The sequence below is a fragment of the Microcebus murinus genome, chromosome 19 (genome assembly GCF_040939455.1).
Source record: "Microcebus murinus isolate Inina chromosome 19, M.murinus_Inina_mat1.0, whole genome shotgun sequence".
NCBI classification, from domain to species: domain Eukaryota; kingdom Metazoa; phylum Chordata; class Mammalia; order Primates; family Cheirogaleidae; genus Microcebus; species Microcebus murinus.
In genome coordinates this window covers 15,465,085-15,488,545 of record NC_134122.1, presented here as the reverse complement: position 1 = coordinate 15,488,545, position 23,461 = coordinate 15,465,085, and the positions used below count along the sequence as shown (strand labels likewise).

Sequence of the window (23,461 nt, the reverse complement as noted above, 5' to 3'; positions counted from 1 at the left end):
CTCCTTTGCTCAGGGACAAGAAAAGAAGGGACAAAAATTAGTGGTGGTTGATACTCCCAGTTTACCCTTAAGAAAAACAAATGCTAGCAAAGTGAAAACCAAACTACTCCCTTTTTCTTCTGAAAAATCACTTACTGCTAATTGGGAAAGAAATTTCAACAGCTTGTGCAGCCCAGAAACACATATTTTTAGTAATGAGACTGCCCTCTGTGTCCTAAGAGATCTGGTTTTCAAAAGCAGACTGTGTTTGATCTCTAAAGCTATTCACGTCTAATTACAGAAGAAATTCACTTGTATGGTGGGGAAGCACATTTTTTACGTAAGAAGGAAAAAGAAACATCAGAGCAGAACATTGCTTTTAACAAGATTACTTCATTTAATGAGGATCTTATTATGAATTTTAATGAAAATAAAAGTAAAGGAAATTAAATGGGATTACAAAAGTCCTGTTGTTACATGGAAAACTTAACAGGAACCAGGCAAGGGCAAAACAAGGCATCCTTAACACACTGCTGTTACGTGCTGAACTTGGATTTATGAGAAAAATATCTGTTGGGTAAAGACATGTTCAAATGTACTGTGCAGAAAAGGTCACTTACACATGTGTTTTTTTTTCTTTTTAATACAGTAATAAAACTATTCAACCTATTTGATATGAATTTTTCCTATTCAAAAGAAACTTCAACAACTTCATTTCTAATTTAAATACATATGTTACTGTTAAAATAAGGAGAAACTTGCTTTTCCACATTGAAGGTCGCTGGTGTTGTTTTCCTTATAAACATTTTTAAAGAATATAAACATGAAGCAATCAAGAGAACCATTGTCTGCCCTTTGTTTTTTCTTCTCCAAATGAAAACTTTTATGAAAATATTTAGGTGGGTAAGTTGACTATTGAAATTATAATGTCCCTAAAGTATTGATTGGGCTTAATTTATTCACATAAGTTTCGAGCCATTCAAAGCCCTATTTTTCTGCCAGAAAAATAAAGACAGAGATGTTATTGTACCATCTGGTTTGCATGAGGAATCTCTTGGCATCTCTTAACTGCATATTTTATAAATGCTAAATCCCAGATGGCGTACATTGTAACAGTGGAGAGTTTTATAAAGGCTTCCAAAAACAAATTCTTTAAAATTTGAATACTGGATAGTCTAAGCAGGGGCTGTGAATTTAAATTTTACACTTGACTCAACTGGCTTTATTAGCTGGACAAATTTCCCCTTTTTATGCCTTTCCCCATTCCTAATTAATTATTGGTTCTTGTATGTTGACTTGAAGATTTCAATCAACATAATTCTTCCACCAACAGGTCCCATCTGTAACTCAATGACCTGAATCCTCACTTAAAACTCAAGTTGTATAAAAACTGCAGAAACTGTCTTCACATCATCTTCCCTCTGTTCATGTCTGTGTCCAGATTTCCTCTTCTTATAAGGACACCAGTCGTATCAGATTAGAGCCCATCCTAATGACCTAATTTAACACAATCACCCCTGTAAAGACTCTATCTCCAAAAAGATTTCAACATGAATTTGGGGGAAGTGAGGGGAGATATATTCAACCCTTAATAGCTTTTTACTTACTATCAACTGGGGGGAATATCACCCAAAGGAGCCTTCATTCCATTTTCTTATTCCTATCTTGATCATTTATACATCAGTGCTTAGCACAAGACCTGTACATCCTGTACATTGTGACCTTGACCAAAATTTCCTTCCCTTCTTTCTAGAATGACTCACTAACTCACGTTTTTCCTGAAAACCATCTACTCTTTCCTAGTACTCTGTGTAAAGTGTGAACAATACAGGTGAGACTCACAGGGGTGCAGGTGTACAAAAAGAGGAAGGGGTGGATTACAGGTCTATGGTGAAGGGAGATTTCACAGGACTCGGTGGTTACTTGACCAGGGGAAGGCAATATCTTGTGGAAAAGATGCTTTGAAGATTCTACAAAGGTGAGAATCAACTTTTTTAAGCATGGGGGTCAAGTAAAAAACACAGAGATAGGGGAGCCCTGGATTCAATTCCCAGGACTGTCGCTAAGCAACTGCAAGATCTAGAGTTGCACACAAGATAGGTGCATCTGGAGTTACACCTATCTGGAATCCAGGTTCCTCACCAGTAATATAAGGAGGTAGCAACCAAACTCTGTATCAGTTAGGTTTGATCAGAGAAACAGAACCATTCTGAATGATATTGAATAAGGTATTTACTATAGGGACTAGATTTATGCAAGTGTAGAGGCTGGCTAAACTGTCCAGTAAGGCTATTTCTTCTGCACCTGGTGTTAGACCCGAAGTCAGAAGGGCCAGCATTTGGGAAGGAAAGAGGGACATGAAACAGTGAAGAGAAAGGACCAGTTAGAACTCCAGAGAACAAAACAGAACTCATGCCTGTCTCTCACCACCTCCAACCTCGATGCCGTGGGTGTCTGCAGGGTAAGCTGCCACCTTGCAACACAGAGCTCCACACACACCTGGCCCAGCATTTGGAGAAGCTGGAGGAAGAGATCTGGGGGGAGCAGGAGGAGCTGCAGGTTCACTCCTGCTCCACGCCAGCAGGGCGAGGCAGCAGCTCCACCACAAAACCAATGGTCTCCACGTTTAGGGGAGTTAAAAGCTAGCGGTTGAGGGGATAAATGTGTCCTATATGTCTTGTTTGGCAGGCACAAGATTTTGAAAAATTTTAAGTTAAATATCAATACTTGAAATTGAGGAAATGTAATAGAATCTAGATTTTCAGCATCAAGATGAAAAACAAAATTATGACAATAACCACTGACTGAGCTGAGAAGAAGTTGCTCCTTTAGATGTGGCCTGGGCTCGACATTCCACCTCAGCCTCTGCTGTTCTGGGCTGTAATCCCAACCCTGAGGGTGACAGTTAGCCACTTGTCATTTTTCATCACTCTGAAGCTGTTTCTGAGTACCCAACCCCCTGCACGCATGCACAGTGTCTGCCTGGCACCAGCAGGTGCATCTCATGGCCCCTTGGGAGTGACAGTGTCCCCTCAGTACCTCTCAAACCAGATACATCCTGAACAGCCCTCATTTCCTTCTGTGCCAGTCACCAAATATATATATGTATATATATATATATTTTTTTTTCACCTATGTGAATCCCTTCTAATTCAACATTTCCTGTGTTCCTGCCCAACCCTGAAGCATCACAAAGACTACTCCCATTGGGATATGGGGATATTAACATCTGCCCTCATAGGGTTGCAAGACTTAAACTTGCATATTGCACAATTATAGGTGAGTTACTGATTATGAGAAAGAGTGCACACACACACACATACACACACACATACATACACACTTGCAGGATAATTCACCATTTTTTGCCAAGGATATAGAAATTTTGCAGAAGTGACTACACAGAGCAGAATTAGTTGCTGTGTGTTTTAGTAATGCCTTTTCCTGGTCCCATAGTGCTGTTGCTATGTGGGCATCTTACACAGACACTCTGTGAACAAGTAGAGTCCTGCCACCATTAAAAATAGCAGCCCATTTCTTGCTATATCACTGTAGGACACTCTAGGAAAAAAAATATACATATGTGTGTATGCATATTTGTGTGTATGTATGTACACGCGCACACACAGTTGACTACAGACATGTGAGTTAAATCAATGTCTTGTTATAAACCACTTAATTTATGCATGATTACATCAGTAGATATCTATGACTGTTATTTAGAATTATTTAGAATTCCTGAAGCACAGGCTCCTCTGTGCTGAGCTGACCCTGGCTGGGCTTTCTCATTCAGCTGCAGTCAACTGGTGGGTCAGCTGAGGACTGGTCGCTCTAGGATGGCCTCAGCTCACATGACCTGTGTCTGCTGTTTGTGATTGTTTGTTGTCCAGCAGGCTAGCCAGGGCTTGCTGTGGAGACAGCATGGGTGTATAAGCCTCTTGAGACCCCGTCTTAGAACTGGCACACCATCACTGCCACCACATTTTCTTGTCCAAAGCAAGTCACAAGGCCATCCAGATTTGGTGTGAGGTATAGAGAGTAGGAAATAAGGACTGCAAAGTCATCGTAAAGGGCAGAAGTACAGGGAGGGTTGGAAGATTGGGGCCTTTACAACCCATCTACCACATCACCTTAAGAACTTTGATACTTAATGTATTTCATAATCTACCAACCAAAAGGAGTATGCTATTCTACTAAGGAAACATTTTCTCTATGTGGTAACCATTGCCCTAGCTACTTAGCTATGGAGTAATTTGTGTTAACATTTGTATGTAAATGAGCTTTTACTTAGAATTTCTGGGCCTTCTCTGTCATTCATTTATCAAGCTGCCCAACCTTTATATTTGTCCTTTCTGAATCCATTACTGTTAGAAGGTTCATTCAGTGTAGATCTGTCTAAAGGTCCAAAGGGGAAGACAACATTAACATTGTATAGTTAGATGGTTAAAGGAACCATGGTATGATATTCAAGAACATTCTCATTGACATCATCTACCTTATTTTCCAAATTAAATTCATATTTGACATTTGAATGCTATTTTAAGCTGTATTAGCATAACTGGTAGAAGTTTTTATATTTCTTATTTATCTCATGCTGCTAAATTCTAATTAATGTCATCTTGTACTTTTAAAGCTAAGTGAACTGAAAGAGAAGCACGGTTTTAAAACACCCCCTCATGTGTGCATAAGTACACACAGACAGGGAAAATCAAAGTGAATTAGAAAGGGTAGGATGGGGTCACCATGAGGAGAACTGGTTTCTCAGGGATCCCTGTCCCCTATTAACTTGGTAAATGACCCTGAGCAAGTTACTAAACCTCTTTAGATTTAACATCTGCATTTTAGGGAGTTGGACTTTGTTTGGAAGCTTCATGCTCCAAATCCATTCACTTGGGTGTTACACCTTTATACCTTTGAGTTTTGACCCTTGAAACTTTGATTCTAGGGCTTATGGAGATTACTCAGAAATCAAATGTACTGTCTTTGCTGTTATCATCACTATAACAATTCAATCAAAATAGAAATGAATTCAGTCAAAAAAGCAAGAGTCACCCATTCCCCTGCAGGAGTAAAGAAGGGGAAACTCCCCCCTTTACCCTCTGAAGGTTTGCTGAAAATAAATTGACAAAAGGCAGATTAATAGGAGAAAATGCAGACAAATTTATTAATGTGCATGTGGGAATGAGGGAAGTCACTCTCTGATTCTTCCCCCAAACCTCCAGTGGGGTGCAGAAGCTTATATACCCTTTTTCTTAGGGGAAGGAGGAAATGGAAATTGTAGATAATTCATTTGAGAAGCAGTAAGTGATTATTAGGGAGAATTAATGGACCAGGGAGACAGAAATTAATTTCTAAATGATTTTCTTTGGAATTCGAATGAGCTCAAGGGGCTGGTATTAACTTATGAAAAAGTCCATCTAGGTGTAGTTGCATTCCTCAGTGTTCTTTTCTGTGACAGACAAGGTGATTTCAGGGAGGGGACAGAAGGCAATAGTATTTCTTTTGGTAAGAAGCTTTCTTTGTCAGATACAAAAATTTTGAAGAGAGTCCCTCCTTGTGCTTGTTGGGGGTTGGGTGGGTGGAACAAGACAAGGTTAGAGGGATCTTTATTCTAAGGCTTATTTCTAAGCCCTTTATACTTCTGAAAACATTCAGCATGCCCAAGTGCCGTATTGTGGGGAATCACTGAGTTCCAACACTCCCATCACCTCATTCCAATTCCCAAAGATAGTATTAAATATATTTAAAATCCATAGAGCAAGAACATAAATGAACCAGAATGAACAATGGTTGTAAATGCCTCGCATGGTCACATGGACTGCCTGGACACTGGCACCCTCCTCCCCTGGGTGACACCGTTAACCCTCCGGGACATTTTTTTACACTTGTAATGCAAATACACATTTACATACCCACATGCAGACACATAAATGTATAGACACACACATAGGTTTAAGAAAGAAAAGAAACTTTTCATCTAAAGAAGATGAGTCTCTCCTGATAATTTATTATCAGGCCCAGAGAGGCACCGAAATGTGACAGAGGTCACCTCTCACTCCCACCTTCAGCTAAGTAGTTGCCTCTTGAGGCCATTTGCTATGTGGCATGCAGACTGACTCCAAGTAGCCATAAAATCAACCTAACAGTGCCATACACTGGACACAACAACTTACACCCTATAGATCAACAATGGACAGCCAATGGATAGCCACTTTCTGTAAACCAATGAGAATTCAAACAACTTTGCACCAGTCCACTCCTTGTTTCCTTTTGCCTTTGAAAACCTGCCTGTGACAAAGGCTGAACAGAGCACTCCCCAAGGCAATTTGGAAGCGTTTCCCAGGCAGCTGTCCTCAGTTGGGCTCAAGTAAACTCTTTAAAATTATATTCTATGCTTTAGCTTCTTCCTTTAGGTCAATAAGTTTTTCATTTCTCTTTCAAAGCAAAACATGAAAACACACTAATTATGTAGCTTAGAAAATCCAACTGTATTGGATGGATCTGGATGAATCCATACAATCATAACCAGTAGCTGAAAAGTATCCCATAGCTTACCTGTCTCCAGAGGATGATATTTAGGTTGTCATCAATAAATATTTTTACAATTATGGAAAACAAGACAGCAGATTCAGACTCTGTTATAAACTATTGTTTATAAGAACTGCACTTCAAAAAGGAAGGCACCAGCCCAAATGAGGCAAGAACAAAACTATAGGAATTTTTTTATGCCTAAGAGCAACTTAAAATCCCCTTCAAGAAATGTCTTGTGATTAGCAGGAGAGAATCGGCCTCCTGATACTCAGAGACCAGGATAGAGGAGAGGAGAGGAAATACTTTGTGGTCATAAGCTAGCAAACTTAAAAATGCTCATTGAAAAGAGTGTGGAAAACATATGTTTGAAAGAACTCCCACTGTTTAGTGAAATATTAAGAATCTGTCATTTTTATAAAGACTTAATTTTTTTCTACCTCCTGATATGAGATATTGCCTTAGCATGGAGCAGCCGTTTCTTCCTTGTTTTTAAAGCCAGTTGCACTGAGCACATTTGTGCCCTTGTGCCCTTTTGCAGGGCTTTTCTAGAGCAGAATCCTAGACATTGGCTCCTATGGGCCCAGAGCCAATTGTTCAGGGACTGTCCCTAGTACACCACAGGCCTGGGTTAGGTAAGGTGAAGGAAATTAATCTCAGGGGCACTCACCACCTTCACTAGCTCCACAGCAGGTCTTCTCTCCACCTCTCCTGCTCAGGCCCTCCGTGCTGCCCCTTAGCATCCCAGAAGCCCCCAGCTGCTCTGTCCGAGGCAAACCTCCTGCTCCTAGAGAAAAGGCACGGTCTGCAGGGAGAAGCAAACCTGGGGCAGGTGGTCCCGGTGGAAGCTGAACAAGTACATTAACCTATTATCTCTCTGACCACCTCCTAAACAGGTCTCTGAACCTTGCATCCATGCTCCTTCCTCTAATGTCCTCTCATCATCGTCTTCACCATTGTGGTAACAAATTACCTTCACATTTGTAGAAAAGGTGCTACTTTTTGGAACTACGCTTAGAAGGAGAAACTATTGATATTGTGCTTCTGCTGTGAAATGAAATCCTTTTTGCCATCTTGTAAACTAAAAATAAAATCCGGCTGGGCGCAGTGGCTCACACCTGTAATCCTAGCACTCTGGGAGGTCTAGGTGGGCGGATTGCTCGAGGTCAGGATTTCAAAAGCAGCCTGAGCGAGACCCCGTCTCTACTAAAAATAGAAATTAATTGACCAACTAAAAATATATATACAAAAAATTAGCCGGACATGGTGGCGCATGCCTGTAGTCCCGGCTACTTGGGAGGCTGAAGCAGTAGGATTGCTTGAGCCCAGGAGTTTGAGGTTGCTGTGAGCTAGGCTGATGCCATGGCACTCACTCTAGCCTGGGCAACAAAGTGAGACTCTGTCTCAATAATAATAATAATAAAATAAAATTGTAAGCCCCCCTGTGGACTGTTCAGACCCCCTCTTGGCCAAGGAGACCCCAGAAAAACTTTAAATCTCCTTAAAACTGAGTTCCTGGCCATGAAGAGAAGGAAGATCAGGCACACCTCATTATACTCTGTCCTTTTTGGAGTTTAGATACAACAATTGACCAATATTAATGTTAAAGCAGAAACCATAAGACTGACAAAACAGACTCTCTGTGGCAATAAGATACTAAATTATTAACAGGAACTAAGGCCATGAGAGGCAAAGGTTAAATCACACCTGCAGACCATGGATATACTTAAGGATCACTTGAGTCTCTATATTGTGGCTTGTCTCTGATTAACAGACTTCCTTAACTTAAAACATTCCAAGCCTTTAGACAAAGCTTGATTTCCTTAACCAATTGCAAATCAAAGAATCTTTGAACCCATCTATAACCTGTAAGCTCCCACTTCAAGATGTCCTGCCTTTTCAGGCCAAACCAATGTATATCTTCCATGTATTGACTTATGATTTTAGCTATAATTCCTGTCTCCTGAAAATGTATGAAACCAAACTGTAAACCATTTGCTTTGGGACCACTTAAGTCTTCTTGGGTACGGCTCCCAGACCGATGGTCACTCTTGTTCCGCTTAGAATAAACTTCTTTAAATTATTTTACAGAGTTTGGTACTCTCTATTCCCAATTTCACTGGGACATCATCTAATTAATTAATTCCCACAAATCACTGGCAACCATTCATTTTCTCACCTCCCTCCCTCCAGGTATTTGCCAGATTTTCCTGATCATAAGAATCGCCTGTGGTGCTTGTTGAGCAGACATTACGCAGGCCCCTCCCCTGGAGTACCGAATTCAGCAGCTTTTGGGTGGGCCCCAGGAATTTGTGATATTAATGAAGCCCCACGTGATCCTTTTTGATCAAGGAAGTTGGGGAAACACTACTCTAACTGACAATGGTATTTCAGAAACCTCAAGTTCCACCACAAAGGCAACACATGAATCAACACTATCTGCAAATGCCGCCTACTACTTGTGCAGAATTTGAGCATTATGTTCACCCATTATGGAACATGGGCTGCAGACATCTAGGTGTCTCAAAGAGCCATGAGGGATGTTGAAAAGATATGCTGATCAGGTCTCAGGACATCTGAGTTCTCAACCTGGCCTTGACACTCAGTTTTCAAAGCAACTTGGGCAAGTTGCTTTCCTTCAGTTTCCCCATCTGTAAACTCTCAAGTGCTTCACAATATGAGGTTCTTATTTAGATTACTACTCCCTCTGACCCAGAAATTCTACTTCTAGGAATGTATCCTAAAGTTAACCAAGGAAATGCATAAGAAATTTTATTATATTATCTTGTATACTGATGAAAAATCAGAAGCCACCTTAATGCCCGCAATTAAGGAACAGTTAGATAGACACTGACTTATCTCAACATTGAATACGATGCATCCTTAAAAATGGTAACGGAGAGCTTTGTGTTTGATACGGAAATGTCTATGACGTAAAGTGGTAATAGCAGGTTACAAAACAGTATTCAAACTTTGCTCTCAGTTTGTTTTTTTAATTGTATGTGGCATTTGTAGAAAATGTCTGTAAAGTTACCTAAATACTAATATTTATGGCAAGATTATGGGTGACTTTTAGCTTTTCTCTGTCTCTTTCTGTAATTGTCTGCATTTTTTTTTTTTTTGCAGTAAGCTTAAACTTTTACATTTGGGGATCAATAATGTTAAATATTTTTTTAAAGATACTTCATGCACATCCACAATAGGCAGAAGACTAGAGCTTACTTTTAAAAAAGGTTTAATGGTGTGAACAAGACATCTTCTTAATAAAGCCCACAATCCTTTTTTGCTTTACATTGGAGTTATAAATATTTTGTCCAAAAGAGCCTAATTTTCCCCAACGTTATGGGAAAACACCAATTCACTCAGCTGGAGTCAATTTCAGGGAACTCTGATTTTTATGCCTGGCCCACAGAAGCAGCTGGCAGGTGTCAGGAAAGACAGATGCTACTTCCTTCCCAAATCCCTCCCTCTCAGCTGCCAGGGTGGGAGAAGATTCAGGTGCCCCAATGGGAGAGGGCAGGGTCACAGCCGGCTTCCTGCTATAAAAGCACAGAACAGCCCATCCTCTACCCGGATGATTTGGTAGTGCTTTCTGCCATGGCATGCAGGCAGAGAGGAGATTCTGGGGGTTCTCCAAGCCGGTTCCATGCAGGCTGGAGGTGAGTAATTCTGGGAGCAGATGGAGAGGACGTGACAGTCCTGCTTGCTTAAGTTCATTCTTCCTTGACTCTCTCCCCCATCATTTTCCAGCATCTACAGGTCGATTTATCTCTTCTTCGCCCTTGTGACTTCAGTGAACTCCACAGATGTCTCTCAGGCGGCGAACCCTACCTTCCCAGGTGTGTTTCTGGGGTGCAGGAAGTCCCCTTAGCTGAGAGAACAGGTTGCAGCTTGAGTGCCTAGTTAGCCAGGAAACACAGGCCTGGCTCAGACAACCTCCCCTCACCCCATTCCTTACCTTGACCAAATCAATGGCCCTTCCCAGTGTCTACCTATGGGCTTGCTATGGCAGCTAAAGGAAAGAATTTTAAAAGACAACTGTATTCTTTCCAATCTCTCATTGCCTCTAGCTTTATGATATCCACAGAATAGCAAACCACTCATTCCTAAGAGCAGCAGTCTCTAAACACAAACTCATGGCTTTTTAAACTTATCAACATAATAGGCAAAACTGGAACTGTTCACTATTGCCTGAGCCAGAGGTAGCAGAGTGGCAGAACTTGGTCTAAAATACATGTCCTTGGGCTCACCCAGGACTCTGATTTGCAGAGCATGTTGACAAAGCTTTTTAGTTCTTCGTAGACCTACCTCCATCGGGTCCATTGTCAAGGTTATGACCTAGATTCTACCGACGTAATCCAGGCTTACCCCTGGTGTGCTTCAGGAAGCCCTTACAGTTCCTGGTACACTGCATCGTAGTTGGCTGTCTTTCTCACTCATTTGTGAGCTCCCCGAGGGTAGGGAACAATTCTTGCCTTGTTCGTTTGGCATCTTTCCCTGATGCCCATTGGAGAGGAGAGGTCTCTCCATGCACTTCTGTAGTTGTGCCTTGTGTAGGTCAAAAAGGCCCAATATATTGCTTTTGCTCTCCAGGAATGGTCACTTGTGATGAAAATGGAATAACAATGGAGTTTCCAAGCAGTTTTAGAACCAAGAAATGGCACGCATCTGTGGTGGGTAGGTAGCATGTGTTCTTAGTCCTAACTGGTAGCCCCCAGCTCAGGGCCAGTCTCATGTATCTGGTGAGCAGAGTATCTGAACTCCTGTAGCAACAACATCCGACTCCCACAAGGCCATGGGCCAGGGAGTGGGGTGGGGTTTCTGATTTGCATGATGCCACTGAGAGTGTAAGACCTATCGTTCCTTGAAAGTGTATCTTCTCAGAATCTCTGGGGAAACTTGTGGCTGCAAGTCACAGCATCTCAAAGCTTGAGCCATATCACCCAGTTGAGTCAGTGAAGTGACTGGAGACCTTAGAAATGGACTGGCAGTCTCGGTGCTGGGGCTGTCACTCAAGTGACAGTCATCCTTCTTAGTCATCCTGTCTGACTGAGGCTCTGGTCTCTGTAGATCCCCTTGATGTTGAAATGCTCAAGTGTAGGTATGTCCTGGACCCAGAGAAGCTTACCCTGCGGGTCCCATATGACAACTGCACCAAGAGAGTGGTAAGTAATTGCTTTGAGGAATGTCTTGGGAAGCACATAGTAACCTAACAGTTACTGGGCTTAGACCTGGTGGCTGAGAATTTAGGCTTTGGGGTAGAGCAGTGGTTCTCAAACAGGGTAGGGGGAGGTTGTCTTTCTTTATCCTGTTCAGAGGACACTTGGCAGTGTCTAGAGACACTCTTGGTTGTCACGCTGGGAAGAGGGCACCTAGTGGGTATAAGCCAATGCTGCAGACAGCCAACACTGCCCAGCTGCCCCTGTAACACAGAACTATCCGGCCTGAAATGTCAGTGTTGAGGCTGAGAAACTCTTGTGCTCAAGTGTTTGAGCCTTGACTCTGCCACTACCTACGTGTGATCTCAAGCAAGTTACTTCTTAGAAGGAAGCCTCTATTTGCTCATTGGAAAATGGGAATAATGGTACCCTCTCCGCAGGGTCACTAAAGAGTAAGAATGTCACACAGATGAAGCCTGGACACAGAAGTTGGACACAAGTGCCCAAACATGAGCTATTTTGATCTGTAACCCCCATGTGAGATGGAAGGTTGCTTTGGTGCTAGGAAATGGAGAATATCTATCCTGCTTAACAGGTTCTTGGAAGCCAAACTGCAGCTAAGCAGTAACAGTATTGCCCAATCAGGTTATTAGGAGCAATAAAAGCAACCTAAATGGAAGTTCTCAAGCTTTACTGTGCACAGAATCACCTGGAGAACTTGACTAGCTGATAACATAGGTCTGGGGTGATCTCTGGAAATATGCAGTTAAAACAGGCTACACCATCTGATTCTGATGCAAGTCTACAGACTGAGCATTGAGAAGATACATTCTTAGACCCTATTCTGTAAACAGGCTCAAACTGTGAGTCAGCTGGTCTAAGGCCCTCTGATTGCCCAAGGAAATAATCCACATGCCTTTTGTCATTTTCTAGCAATTAAACTTTCTTTATAAAGACTTTTCCAACTTTAGGGGGCTTACAGTTGCATTTCTTTAGACCAGGCATCCTCAAACTATGGCCCACGGGCCACATGCGGGTGTTTTTGCCCGTTTGTTTTTTTTACTTCAAAATAAGATATGTGCAGTGTGCATAGGAATTTGTTCATAGTTTTTTAAAACTATGGTCTGGCCCTCCAACGGTCTAAGAGAAAGTGAACTGGCCCCCTGTTTAAAAAGTTTGAGTACCCCTGCCTTAGACCAAAGATCTGCAAACCACAAACTGTGGATGGTCAAATCTAGTCCAGGGCTGCCTTTAACAATCCTTGAAGTAAGTATGGCTTTTACACTTTTATAGTTCTTGCAAAAATATGGGTTGTATGTGGCCCTCAGTCCAATAGTTACTAACACTTAACAGAAAAGTTGACGCCTGGTTTGAACTGAGTTTTCTGAGGTCAAAGGTAACAGCAGAGATGGCTCTGCCCAGCATAATGAGTTACTCAGGTGCTCAGTGGGTATTTGAATAACTTGGGTGGAAGCCCCATACCAACCCCATTCAACCAGGACCGTGATAATCAGACATAAAGTAGGTAAGAGATTCAAACTGAACTCTAATTCCTAATGCTAGAACTGTTCTGTCAACATGAGCCTTTGCTAAGATTTCACAAAGGTTTATCTAGAGTCTCCTGGTACAAAAATGAGGTGCCTTCCAGCACTTAGTTACTAGTATCACAAGGGTTTTGCCTCTTAAATGGGTCATGTGTATTCTGGCATCACCTTTCTCGCTGGGGTGCCAGCACTTACTGTTCTTACTGTGCCATTTACACACAGCATGGTGGACACCAGATGACCATCAGGTTCGTGAACAGCAGTGCTGCTTCCACACATAAGGCTGTCAAATACCAGTTCTTTTGTCCGGCTATGCAAGTAGAAGAGATCCCTGGGGTTTCAGCATCTACAATCTGCCAGAGGGACTCGATGTCTGTGAGTGAAACAGGCTGACTACTTGGGGAAATACGGTATTCTAAACAGAGCTGGGCTTAGAATTTAGACCATGACTTAATCCTCTATTCACTACTTACCTGCTATGACTATGGGCATCTCAACCTACAACCAGAAGGGGGGAGCCTAGGTCTTCCAATCATCTTTTAGCATCAGAAGTTCAAAGAGGCGAAATGCCACCTACGGGCAAAGTTAGGATCCATGACTAGTCTGTGATTTTCCTACTGCATCCCAAAACCAAGCTTCTTGGTGTAAGAACCACACAAAAATTTCTCTGGATGCCTTCCACATACAGGCAGGGCCACGTTTAGAAACTTTCTCCTCCAAATCAAAGCCTCACGTCATGATTCATTTTTCTTCCAGTTTTCCTTGCCACGGATTTTCTCTGGCTTAGCTGATGCCGGTGAGGTATGAAAATAACTTTTAAAGCTACAGACGTTTCCCATTAAAAGTAACGTTACCTTTAACCCAATAAAACACTAGACTACAATAGTCGTGGTTACATTAGTACCAGCCCTCTAAACAAGGCTTTTAACTTTAGAATTCCAGTGTTAAGATGGGATGGAACGTTGAGGTTGGTGATGGTCCAAAAGCCATAACTCTGCCCCTGCCAGAGGCCATGAAGGAAGGCTTTGGTCTCCTGATCGACGACCACAAGATGACCTTCCACGTGCCATTCCATGCCACTGGAGTGGCTCACTATGTGGTAGGTGTAGAAGCTTCTTTGTACCACCACCAGGGCAAAGGCCAATGTTCCTAAATCCAAAGATGCATTCAACCTTGTCTCCAAATTAATTCATAACTCATTCAAATATCTTAATGCTTACAATTTGCCAAGCACTTCACAGGGTACTAAAAATGGTAAACAAAATAAACATGGTCCTTACCTCAATCTGTTCTTTCCCATAGACTTAAATCTATGGCACAACATAGAACTATACTTCTGAAAATCTTCCTAAAGTATTTGAGTCATTGTTCCATATTTTGTCTCATCGTAGTATTGGTGCTTTCCAGGCCAACAGTCAAGACACTACATCAAATGAACTAATGTTTTAAAGTACTTGGGACAGGTCCTGGCACATAAGTGTTCAAATATCAGCCATTTAATAAAAATGGTCCTATTTCACATTAAACAGATTGAGTTTCATAAACATTCTCTGGCTGCTGATATTATAAAATGGTCAAGCATTCAGCCAGCTCTTTTTCTACTTAAAAATCATCAGCTACAAGTGATATTCATAGACAGCACTAGTCCTCGAGGTCTTGGAGGGGACAAGGCTGAGACTAGGGTACCTCTAGAATAGTCATTGGACAAAATGCCTGAGTTCTAATTACATCAAAATGGTACCTGATACTGGAATATATGCTTGCCCTGACAATTCTTACTGGTTCAAGATTGAAGTAAACCAATGTCTTTGAAAATGGTCTTCCCTCTAGCAACACCAAAGTCATCTCTACATGGTGTCTCTGAAACTTTCGTTTGTATCTCCTGGGCAGAAGATAATCTTCTCTTCGCAAGCTATTTGTGTGTCAGGTAAGGCCCCAGGTAGCTGCGACTTCAGTTGTGGGAGACATTGTTCTGAACACTTAATTGAGGCTGGTAATGGGCATTCTGTTGATCATTCTTCCAGATCCTGTGACCTGTAATGCCACACACATGACTGTCACCATACCAGAGTTTCCTGGGAAGTTCAAGTCCATGAACTTTGAAAACAGAAACCTAGCTGTGAGCCAGTTGCGTGACAATGGGATTGACATAGAAGCAACAAATGGCTTGAGGCTGCATTTCAGCAAAACTCTTCTCAAAATGAAAGTATGTTCCATTGTCAACCACTGAACTCTACAAAATCCTGACTTGAAATATACTCTTGTGGGTAATCCTAATACAGCAGGAGACTTGCACACAAACATTAAGGCTAGGAAAACAGGTTCAAACTTGAAGGCCTCATTTGATCATCTTGCGAATTGAATTTTAAAATAATGAAGTTCACTTTCCAACACCAAGCCTCCCTAACCTCTGCAAGGGAAGCTTGAGTTTTTCTAGGTTCATTGAAGTACAAACTACTTGTCAAATACCTAGAGATGAACCTTTGCTATATACTTTAAGAATAGGACAGTTGATCTAAACAAGAGTCCGATACTGTCCTCACTGAGACTAATATTGACTAGAATTGCCAGGGTCACCAGAGCAATGACCTATGCTGGTATGTGTTTTACAATAGCATTTTGTAATAACATCTGTAGAGTCTTTTTGAGTTTGATTTGGCTTGGCAGGGTATTCCACTGTTCCTTGGAATTTGATCTGTTAACCCATGGTCTACTGCCTAGTACAAAGGGTGTGCAGTGCTGTGTACTTCAGGGCATGAGTTTAAAGCAATACATTTCCTGCCTGGGGAACCATTCTGATCCAGAGAAGTGACAGGGTCTCATGTTCTGTCTTAAAGGGAAACCAAACAAGTCTGCAGTAGGACCTGCAGATATTCAATAGACTCCCTTCCTGCCTCCCTGTGACTCAGCCCCAGACAGGTTGTGGATGCTAATTGATATTCTTATTTCAGTTCTCCGAAAAATGCCTCCTTGATCAGTTCTACTTACCATCACTCATACTGACTTTCTACCTCCGAGGAGAGATGGTATCCATGGTGATCTATCCCGAGTGTCCCTGTGAGTCACCAGTTTCTATAGGTAAAGATCCTTTATTAACCACTTCCTATCTCTACCTGGGCACTTGTGCATGTGGGAATACGAGTTCCGATTTTAATGTATTACTTATGGTTTGAAGAAATTAAAGACTTCTCATACCAGAAATAGCAGTGTAACTGCTAGGATGGGGTACTATAATACTTCTAAAACAATCACTGTAACTGTTTCATGTCTAACCTGGATATTTTGGGTTAGGGGCCTAAGCACACCATCTAGGTAAGAATGCTCAAACTTCTAATTAAAGAGAATGTGAAAGTTTAAGAGACTCTTCCCCTCAACCCCAAAAAACTCCTACAAATTCTCCAAAAGGAATACAGAATAGGTATTTCCTCTCCAGCATTGCCTCTGCCCTGTGTTTCCCACTATCCCCTAATCTGTATCAGGTCAAACTAAATAGGAAACATTAGTTCCTGCCTCAATTTCCCCCCAAACCACTCAGGGTTCATGAGTACTGAACGAAGGGACACAAGAACACAGGCACTATATACTTAAGATCAGACTTAATGTGGCTTTAAGTCCCTTCAGCCCCTCATCACGGTTCCTCACTGGTCTCTTACCCTATATGGCACTTCTTTCCATGTCTCCTGTGTCTGTCCTTGGGTGGGTAGGGGGAATCCTTCTGTTCTCATACAGAGCAGCTTAACTGTTTCAGCTTCCCTTGTAACTCAAGCTGCTTACCAGGCTGTTTTCCCTAACAGAAACCTAAGAAATCTTGGTGCCTCCTGTTGAGTTAGAATTTTTCCCTTGTAACATTTCAAGGTTGGCAGACAACTGTATCACACAGCAGACAATCTTTCTCTCTCTAACCTTCACTGCTGTCTAGTTACAGATGAGCTGTGCACTCTGGATGGGTTTATGGACTTCGAGGTCTACAGCCACCAAACAAAACCAGCTCTCAACTTGGCTACCCTCAGGGTGGGAAACTCATCCTGCCAGCCTGTCTTCAAGGCTCAGTCTGGAAGGCTGGTACAGTTTCACATACCCCTGAACGGATGTGGAACGAGATACAAGGTTAGTACTAGCACGTGGTGAGAAGTGTTAAGATTCATCTTCAAAATAATGGGCTGTTAACCCACTTTCTGTCATTTCTTAGTTTGAAGATGACAAGGTTGTCTATGAAAATGAAATACATGCTCTCTGGACAGATCTTCCTCCAAGCAAAATATCCAGGGATAGTGAGTTCAGGTGTGATACAACTGCGACTTGACTACTTAAGCTCTGTGTAAATTCAAGCAATTTATTAACCTAAAATTCTTTGTACCCACCCCCCCAACACGCACACCAACACTCTTACAGGATGACAGTGAAGTGTTTTTACATCAGGGATGATATGCTATTAAACTTCAGTGTCGAAAGTCTTCCTCCTCCAGTGGCTTCAGTGAAGCCAGGTCCACTTGCCTTGATTCTGCAGACCTACCCAGGTGAGACACTGCAGTCTAAGAAACTTAAATACTTTTGGGGACCTTTCCCTGAAACAAGCTTTTTGATGTTGCCAGACTAATGGAGCAGTAGCGACCTGTGAGACTGTTAGCCATCACCTACTTGAATACTGAAAAGGTGTTCGTTCCATTTCAGATAAATCCTACCAACAACCTTATGGGGACAACGAGTACCCTGTAGTGAAATATCTCCGCCAACCAATTTACATGGAAGTAAGAGTCCTTAACAGGGGTGACCCCAACATCAAGCTGGTCTTAGATGACTGCTGGGCAACATCCACCGCAGACCCAGACTCTATCCCCCAATGGAATATTGTCGTGGATGGGTAGGTACTTTCTGCACCATAAGGCTGCCCAGCTACTACATCAGAACTTGCCTATGACAGAATAAATCCCCTTGGGCTTCAGGAAAGCAGTCACAAAGCAAGACTAAGTGGTGGCACTGGGATTAGAAAACTTATTTGAGCCATTTAACATAAAACCCAAGCACTACGATGCTCTGACACTTACTACCCACTTGTAGAGATTTATCCTCACAGCTCTGCAGTGTCCTCTCCGGGGGTCTGTGCCTAGACAGAACTGCACCTTAGCTTTCTTGAAGCCGTGGCAGTCTAAGCCCTTAACCTGCAGGTATATTCCTACCTCAGGACCATGGATAGCCAGTGTGCTCACATGGCTCATTCCTTCACCTCGCTAAAGACTTGCTTCTTCAGTGTCCAGCTTTCCCAGGAGGCCTACCCTGACTCTCCTTACCCCTTACCCTGATCTCTTTTTTTTTTTTTTTTTTTTTCCCTTGGTACTTACCACCTAGCCTATGTTCTTCATAGCCCCTGCTGGCACACATCGTTACAAAATGGCAGAGGGTCTCTGCTTCTGTCACCAACACACACTGCCTGGGACATAACAGACACTCATGTGGAAAGAAGCCAGTGTCTTCTGGAGTGATACGTATAATGTATACCTCCTTGATGAGTTTAGTTGGCAAACAGATACTTTTCTACATAGTAGAAAAATAGTTACCATGTACAACTTATGACTTCATGGGTATTAAACATCAGGTAAGAAGTATAAAGTAAAAGGTATTAATACTAGTAGATACAGCAATAGTCATAACTGAACTTGGACAAACACTGACCTTGACTCTGGGGTACATGTGACTGACATCCCTCCCTCGTGCATGCCTTCTAGCTGTGAATATAACCTGGACAACTACCAAACCACCTTCCATCCAGTTGACTCCACTGTGACTCATCCTGGTCACTACCAGAGGTTTGATGTGAAGACTTTTGCCTTTGTCTCAGAAGCCCAGGAGCCCTTCAGCCTGGTAAGTGATTAAGAAGTTACCTGGAGCAGGTCGAATGTCAGTGCACCGGTTCCACCTAACTCTTCTGTCTCCAGGTCTACTTCCACTGCAGCGCCTTAATCTGCAATCAACTCGCTCCTGACTCCCCTCTGTGTTCTGTGACTTGCCCTGTATCATCTAGGCACAGGCGAGGTAAAAACTTCAAATCCTTGTTTATGAGAGTCATGAAGCAAGCTTCAACTTTTCAGAACTAAATATCTCAGGGATAGGTGTTAATTCTTAATCTCAAGGGCTGCAGAAACCCCTGGTTGGCCCAGCCTGCCTTACCCATATATGCCTGAGATGGGCAGGTTGTTTCGTTCTACAGACCTGTTCTTTGAGAATCCATCCCATTTTTATAGTAAAACATGACTTCTACAAAGGCAGATAAAACTACATGAAGGGAACAGGATACTTCATGAAGCTTCTCCTTCTAAATGTTTGATCAACACACCCCTTGAACTCCTATTCCAGAGGTCAAACACAAACTTATGTCTCCAGCCACAGGAACTACTGAAGAAGAGAAAATGACAGTCAGCCTCCCAGGACCCATTCTCCTGTTGTCAGGTGGCTCATCATTCAGAGGTATGGACATTAACCCTGTGATACTTCCTGGATTCAGATTCTTAGCTCTTTATGCCAAGAGTTTAATGCTATGTATTAATAATATATGCTCCTGGTAAATCTAAACAACAGAAGAATAAGTCTCCCTTTTTAGAGATAGGAGACATGACAAAAGCCTATGTATCCTTCCAGAAATCACTAACATAATGGGATCTCATATTCTACCTACTAATCTATAACTTGCTCTTTAACTTCTTTTGGCCACCTTATCAGTTGATTACAAAGGGACCTATCTCAGTTAACAGCTGTTAGGATTCCATATAGCTCTAAGTCATGATCCTCATTTGTAGACATCTAGGTTCTTTTAGTTTTATCCTTAATGCCATATTGGAATCTTCTAAAATCTGACAACGTAAGAAATTTATGATATATTTCTGATAGATGCACATGCCTTCTTCTAGTCAATCCTAACTTGCTGCTGCCAAACTTAAATTTATATTTGATCATGTTCCTGTTTAAGACACTCTAGGGTAAGGATATGAGATGATGATCTGTGAGATCATGCACTCAAGGGGATGGCTAACTATGCCTGTTAGCATCAGGATGTTGTGTGAAATAGGCTGAGACTAAGGTCCTTTTTAGATGTCAGCCCATCTGACCTGGGACTGGTAAAAGCCAGTGGCAACAGTCAGAAGGGTGAGAGTGGAGCAGGGGAGGCCAGCCCACTAGGTGAGGCTATTCCCTGGTGCAAACTTGCCAAATAAGCTTCTTAAGGCTTAACTTCATCTCCTCCTCTGGGAAGCCTCAATATGTAAGGCTTCAACTATTGATTACAACATAATCTGATCTTAAGACTGGAATGTCTGCTTCCTTTCCAGATGTCATAGACTCCCAAGGGCACGGGACTGCTGGAGATGTTGCTCCTAAAGTAGTGGTTGCCATGGCCGTCCTAGTAGGGGTGGTGGCAACTCTGGGTTTTGTCAGTTACCTGCTCAAGAAAACCATGTTAAATCACTAACTGGACTTCTAAATAAAAGTAGTTGACATGAGCCTCTTGTCTATGTCCTTATTAAGGTTTGACAGTGTGGAAGAACTTTCAGTCATTCTACAGAGTAGATGTAGTACCTATCCACAAGCCTCTGGGGAGTGGGGAACCTGCAGCCTTGGTCACAGGTGGCCTTCTGGATCCTTGAGTATGGCCTTTTTACTGAATCCAAATTTTACAGAACAAATCCCTTAATGAAGGGACTTGTTCTGTGAAGTCTGAATTTGGTTGAGGGGCCGCCGTTGGATCTGGAGGGCCACATGTGGCCTTGAGGTTGCAGGTTCCCCACCCCCTGCATGTGGACACGAACAGATTTGGTCTCATTGCTTCCTGTCATCTGGCCTCTCCTGACCCCTCACCCTGTGCCTGAATCCTCTGGCACTCACAATGAAGTAGTGAATGTAGCAGATGGCTGGCTACAGCCTACCTCTGGAGGGACACTTCTATCCCTGCCACTCACACAGGATGGGGGCAGGAAGCCACCTCTGGTCACTGGTACAATTTCCCTTATAGGAAGGTAAACCAGCTGTGTCCCCAAGAAAGTAAGCTATCCTACTTTAAAGTAGTTCCTAATTCAAATTACTCACGTAGACAAATTTCCTGAGAGCTGAAAAGGATTTAGTCCCATTCTCCCCTGCAGTGCTAATCTAAAGATCAGTAATCCCCTATTGGGGAGAGAAAGGAATACCATAAGGTGCCAGCTTCTGTAGGTACGATTACAACATTCCAGTGTCAAGACTCTACAGCTGAACCTGAGCCTGGGGTGTTACTCTCCACTCCCTGCACTTGCTCACTACCTCCCCCGAGGCTCCTTCTTGAAGGTGCCCAATCTTACCCCATTACATCGTGAATGTGACCGGTGTCTGCCTCATGCTGGACCTCTAACAGGCCATCTTCAAGACATATAAGTGAATTTGTTTCTGTACTATATCTTGTCTCCCATCTTAAAAGCATTTAAGAGTCAGTGAAATGGGAAAATTCCACTAATCTATAGCCTTAAGCATATAGATTTAACCCAGACTTCATATACTGCTACATTCCCACCACAGATCATGCCTCACAATAATTTTGTTTTTAACTTGTCTAAACTGAAGATAATTTTAGATTTGGATCCAAACTAGATTTTTTGCAAGGAACATGATTTTTAAATCTCTACACATGGGGTAAGGTAGAGGCCTGTGAAAGTCTCCAGTGTTAGGACTTTCATCTCACCTTGAAGGTAAGCAGAGTATGGTATGTACTTGGTCATCTTGTGATAGACTATGGGTCTCTACTACTGAGTTCTTCTAACCTCTATTTAGGTGGGTAAAACTCAACTCCGGTGTGTGTCGGGGGTGGGGGGAGGGCAACTGCACTTATGTTGTGTGGAAGGTCTAGAATGTCTAGAATAATAGGGTCAAAAGCTCAAGTTAGGCCGGGCGCGGTGGCTCACGCCTGTAATCCTAGCACTCTGGGAGGCCGAGGCGGGAGGATTGCTCGAGGTCAGAAGTTCGAAACCAGCCTGAGCAAGAGCGAGACCCCTTCTCTACTATAAATAGAAAGAAATTAATTGGCCAACTAATATATAGAAAAAAACTAGCCGGGCATGGTGGCGCATGCCTGTAGTCCCAGCTACTCAGGAGGCTGAGGCAGCAGGATCGCTTGAGCCCCGGAGATTGAGGTGGTTGTGAGCTGGGCTGACGCCACGGCACTCACTCTAGCCTGGGCAACAAAGTGAGACTCTGTCTCAAAAAAAAAAAAAGCTCAAGTTGTCTCACTGAGGCCATTCTTTCGACTGTGATTTATAAGGATATAAAGTAGCATTCTGCTAATGATAACACATGAAATGGTCTCAGATTCACTTTCCTGTAACTTTATCATGGTATTGCACGTTACATTTGGAAATAAAACTTACATGCTGTACTTTGACATTTTTTTAAATGGCTACTTAGGTGACTTCCTGACTGTGTGGTAAGCTGAATAATGACACCTACCCCCCCCCCAATGTCGACATCCTAATCCCTAGAGCCTGTGAATATTGTTACCTTTACCTGATAACATGGACTTTGCAGATGTGATTAAGGTTCTTCCTGGTGCAATCATCCAGGTTGTGCCAATCACAAGGGTCCTTATAAAGCAGGCAGGAGGGTCGGTCAGATGGATCAATGGAAGCAGAAGTTGCAGTGATATAGGGCCACAAAGCAGGGAACACGGGCAACCTCTGATAGAGGAACAGGCAAAGAAACAGATTCTCCCCTGGCACCCCCAGAAGGAGCTGTGCTGTATCCCTTTGGACTTTTGACCTCCAGAATTATAAGATTATCTGTTTTATTAATAGTTTGTGTTAATTGTCTTACAGCTGCAATAGGAAACTAATACTTTCTAATGAGTCAGTACCCACAATTTGAAAAACACTTTGTCTCAAAAAAAAAAAAAAGCGAGTATTTTTAGCAGAGTCTCACTCTGTTGCCCGGACTAGAGTGTTGTAGCATCAGCCTAGTTCATAGCAACCTCAAACTCCTGGGCTCAAGCCATCTTCCTGCCTCAGCCTCCTGAGTAGCTGGGACTACAAACATGTGCCACCATGCCCAGCTAATTTTTATATTTTTAGTTAGCCAATTACTATTTTTTTTTTAGTACAGACGGGGTCTCGCTCTTGCTCACGCTAGTTTTGAACTCCTGACCTCAAGCGATCCTCCCACCTCGGCCTCCCAGAGTGCTAGGATTACAGGCATGAGCCACCATGCCTGCCCTCTAAAAATACTTTACAAAACGAGCAACTTGAG

General features: G+C 42.5%; 1 protein-coding gene across 1 annotated transcript; it reads left to right on the top strand.

Annotated features, from left to right (window-relative positions):
- The first annotated feature begins 10,104 nt into the window (after positions 1-10,104).
- On the top strand, positions 10,105-20,669 carry ZP2 (zona pellucida glycoprotein 2). The gene is made up of 19 exons (XM_075995165.1): positions 10,105-10,166; positions 10,258-10,346; positions 11,101-11,184; positions 11,578-11,672; positions 13,433-13,585; positions 13,967-14,011; positions 14,145-14,309; positions 15,041-15,137; positions 15,235-15,416; positions 16,162-16,288; positions 17,130-17,317; positions 17,400-17,491; positions 17,603-17,727; positions 17,882-18,071; positions 18,934-19,069; positions 19,144-19,240; positions 19,589-19,672; positions 20,294-20,367; positions 20,505-20,669. The coding sequence occupies exons 1-19, from the start codon at positions 10,105-10,107 to the stop codon at positions 20,667-20,669; spliced, it is 2,250 nt and encodes a 749-aa protein (XP_075851280.1).
- The last annotated feature ends 2,792 nt before the right edge of the window (positions 20,670-23,461 follow it).

Bases quoted from the DNA above. Each gene is read 5' to 3' on its own strand.
- ZP2 (XM_075995165.1), top strand. From the start codon at position 10,105: ATGGCATGCAGGCAGAGAGGAGATTCTGGGGGTTCTCCAAGCCGGTTC. The intron at 13,586-13,966 runs GTGAGTGAAACA...TTTTTCTTCCAG, and splicing joins GCCAGAGGGACTCGATGTCT to TTTTCCTTGCCACGGATTTT. The intron at 14,310-15,040 runs GTAGGTGTAGAA...TCTTCCCTCTAG, and splicing joins CTGGAGTGGCTCACTATGTG to CAACACCAAAGTCATCTCTA.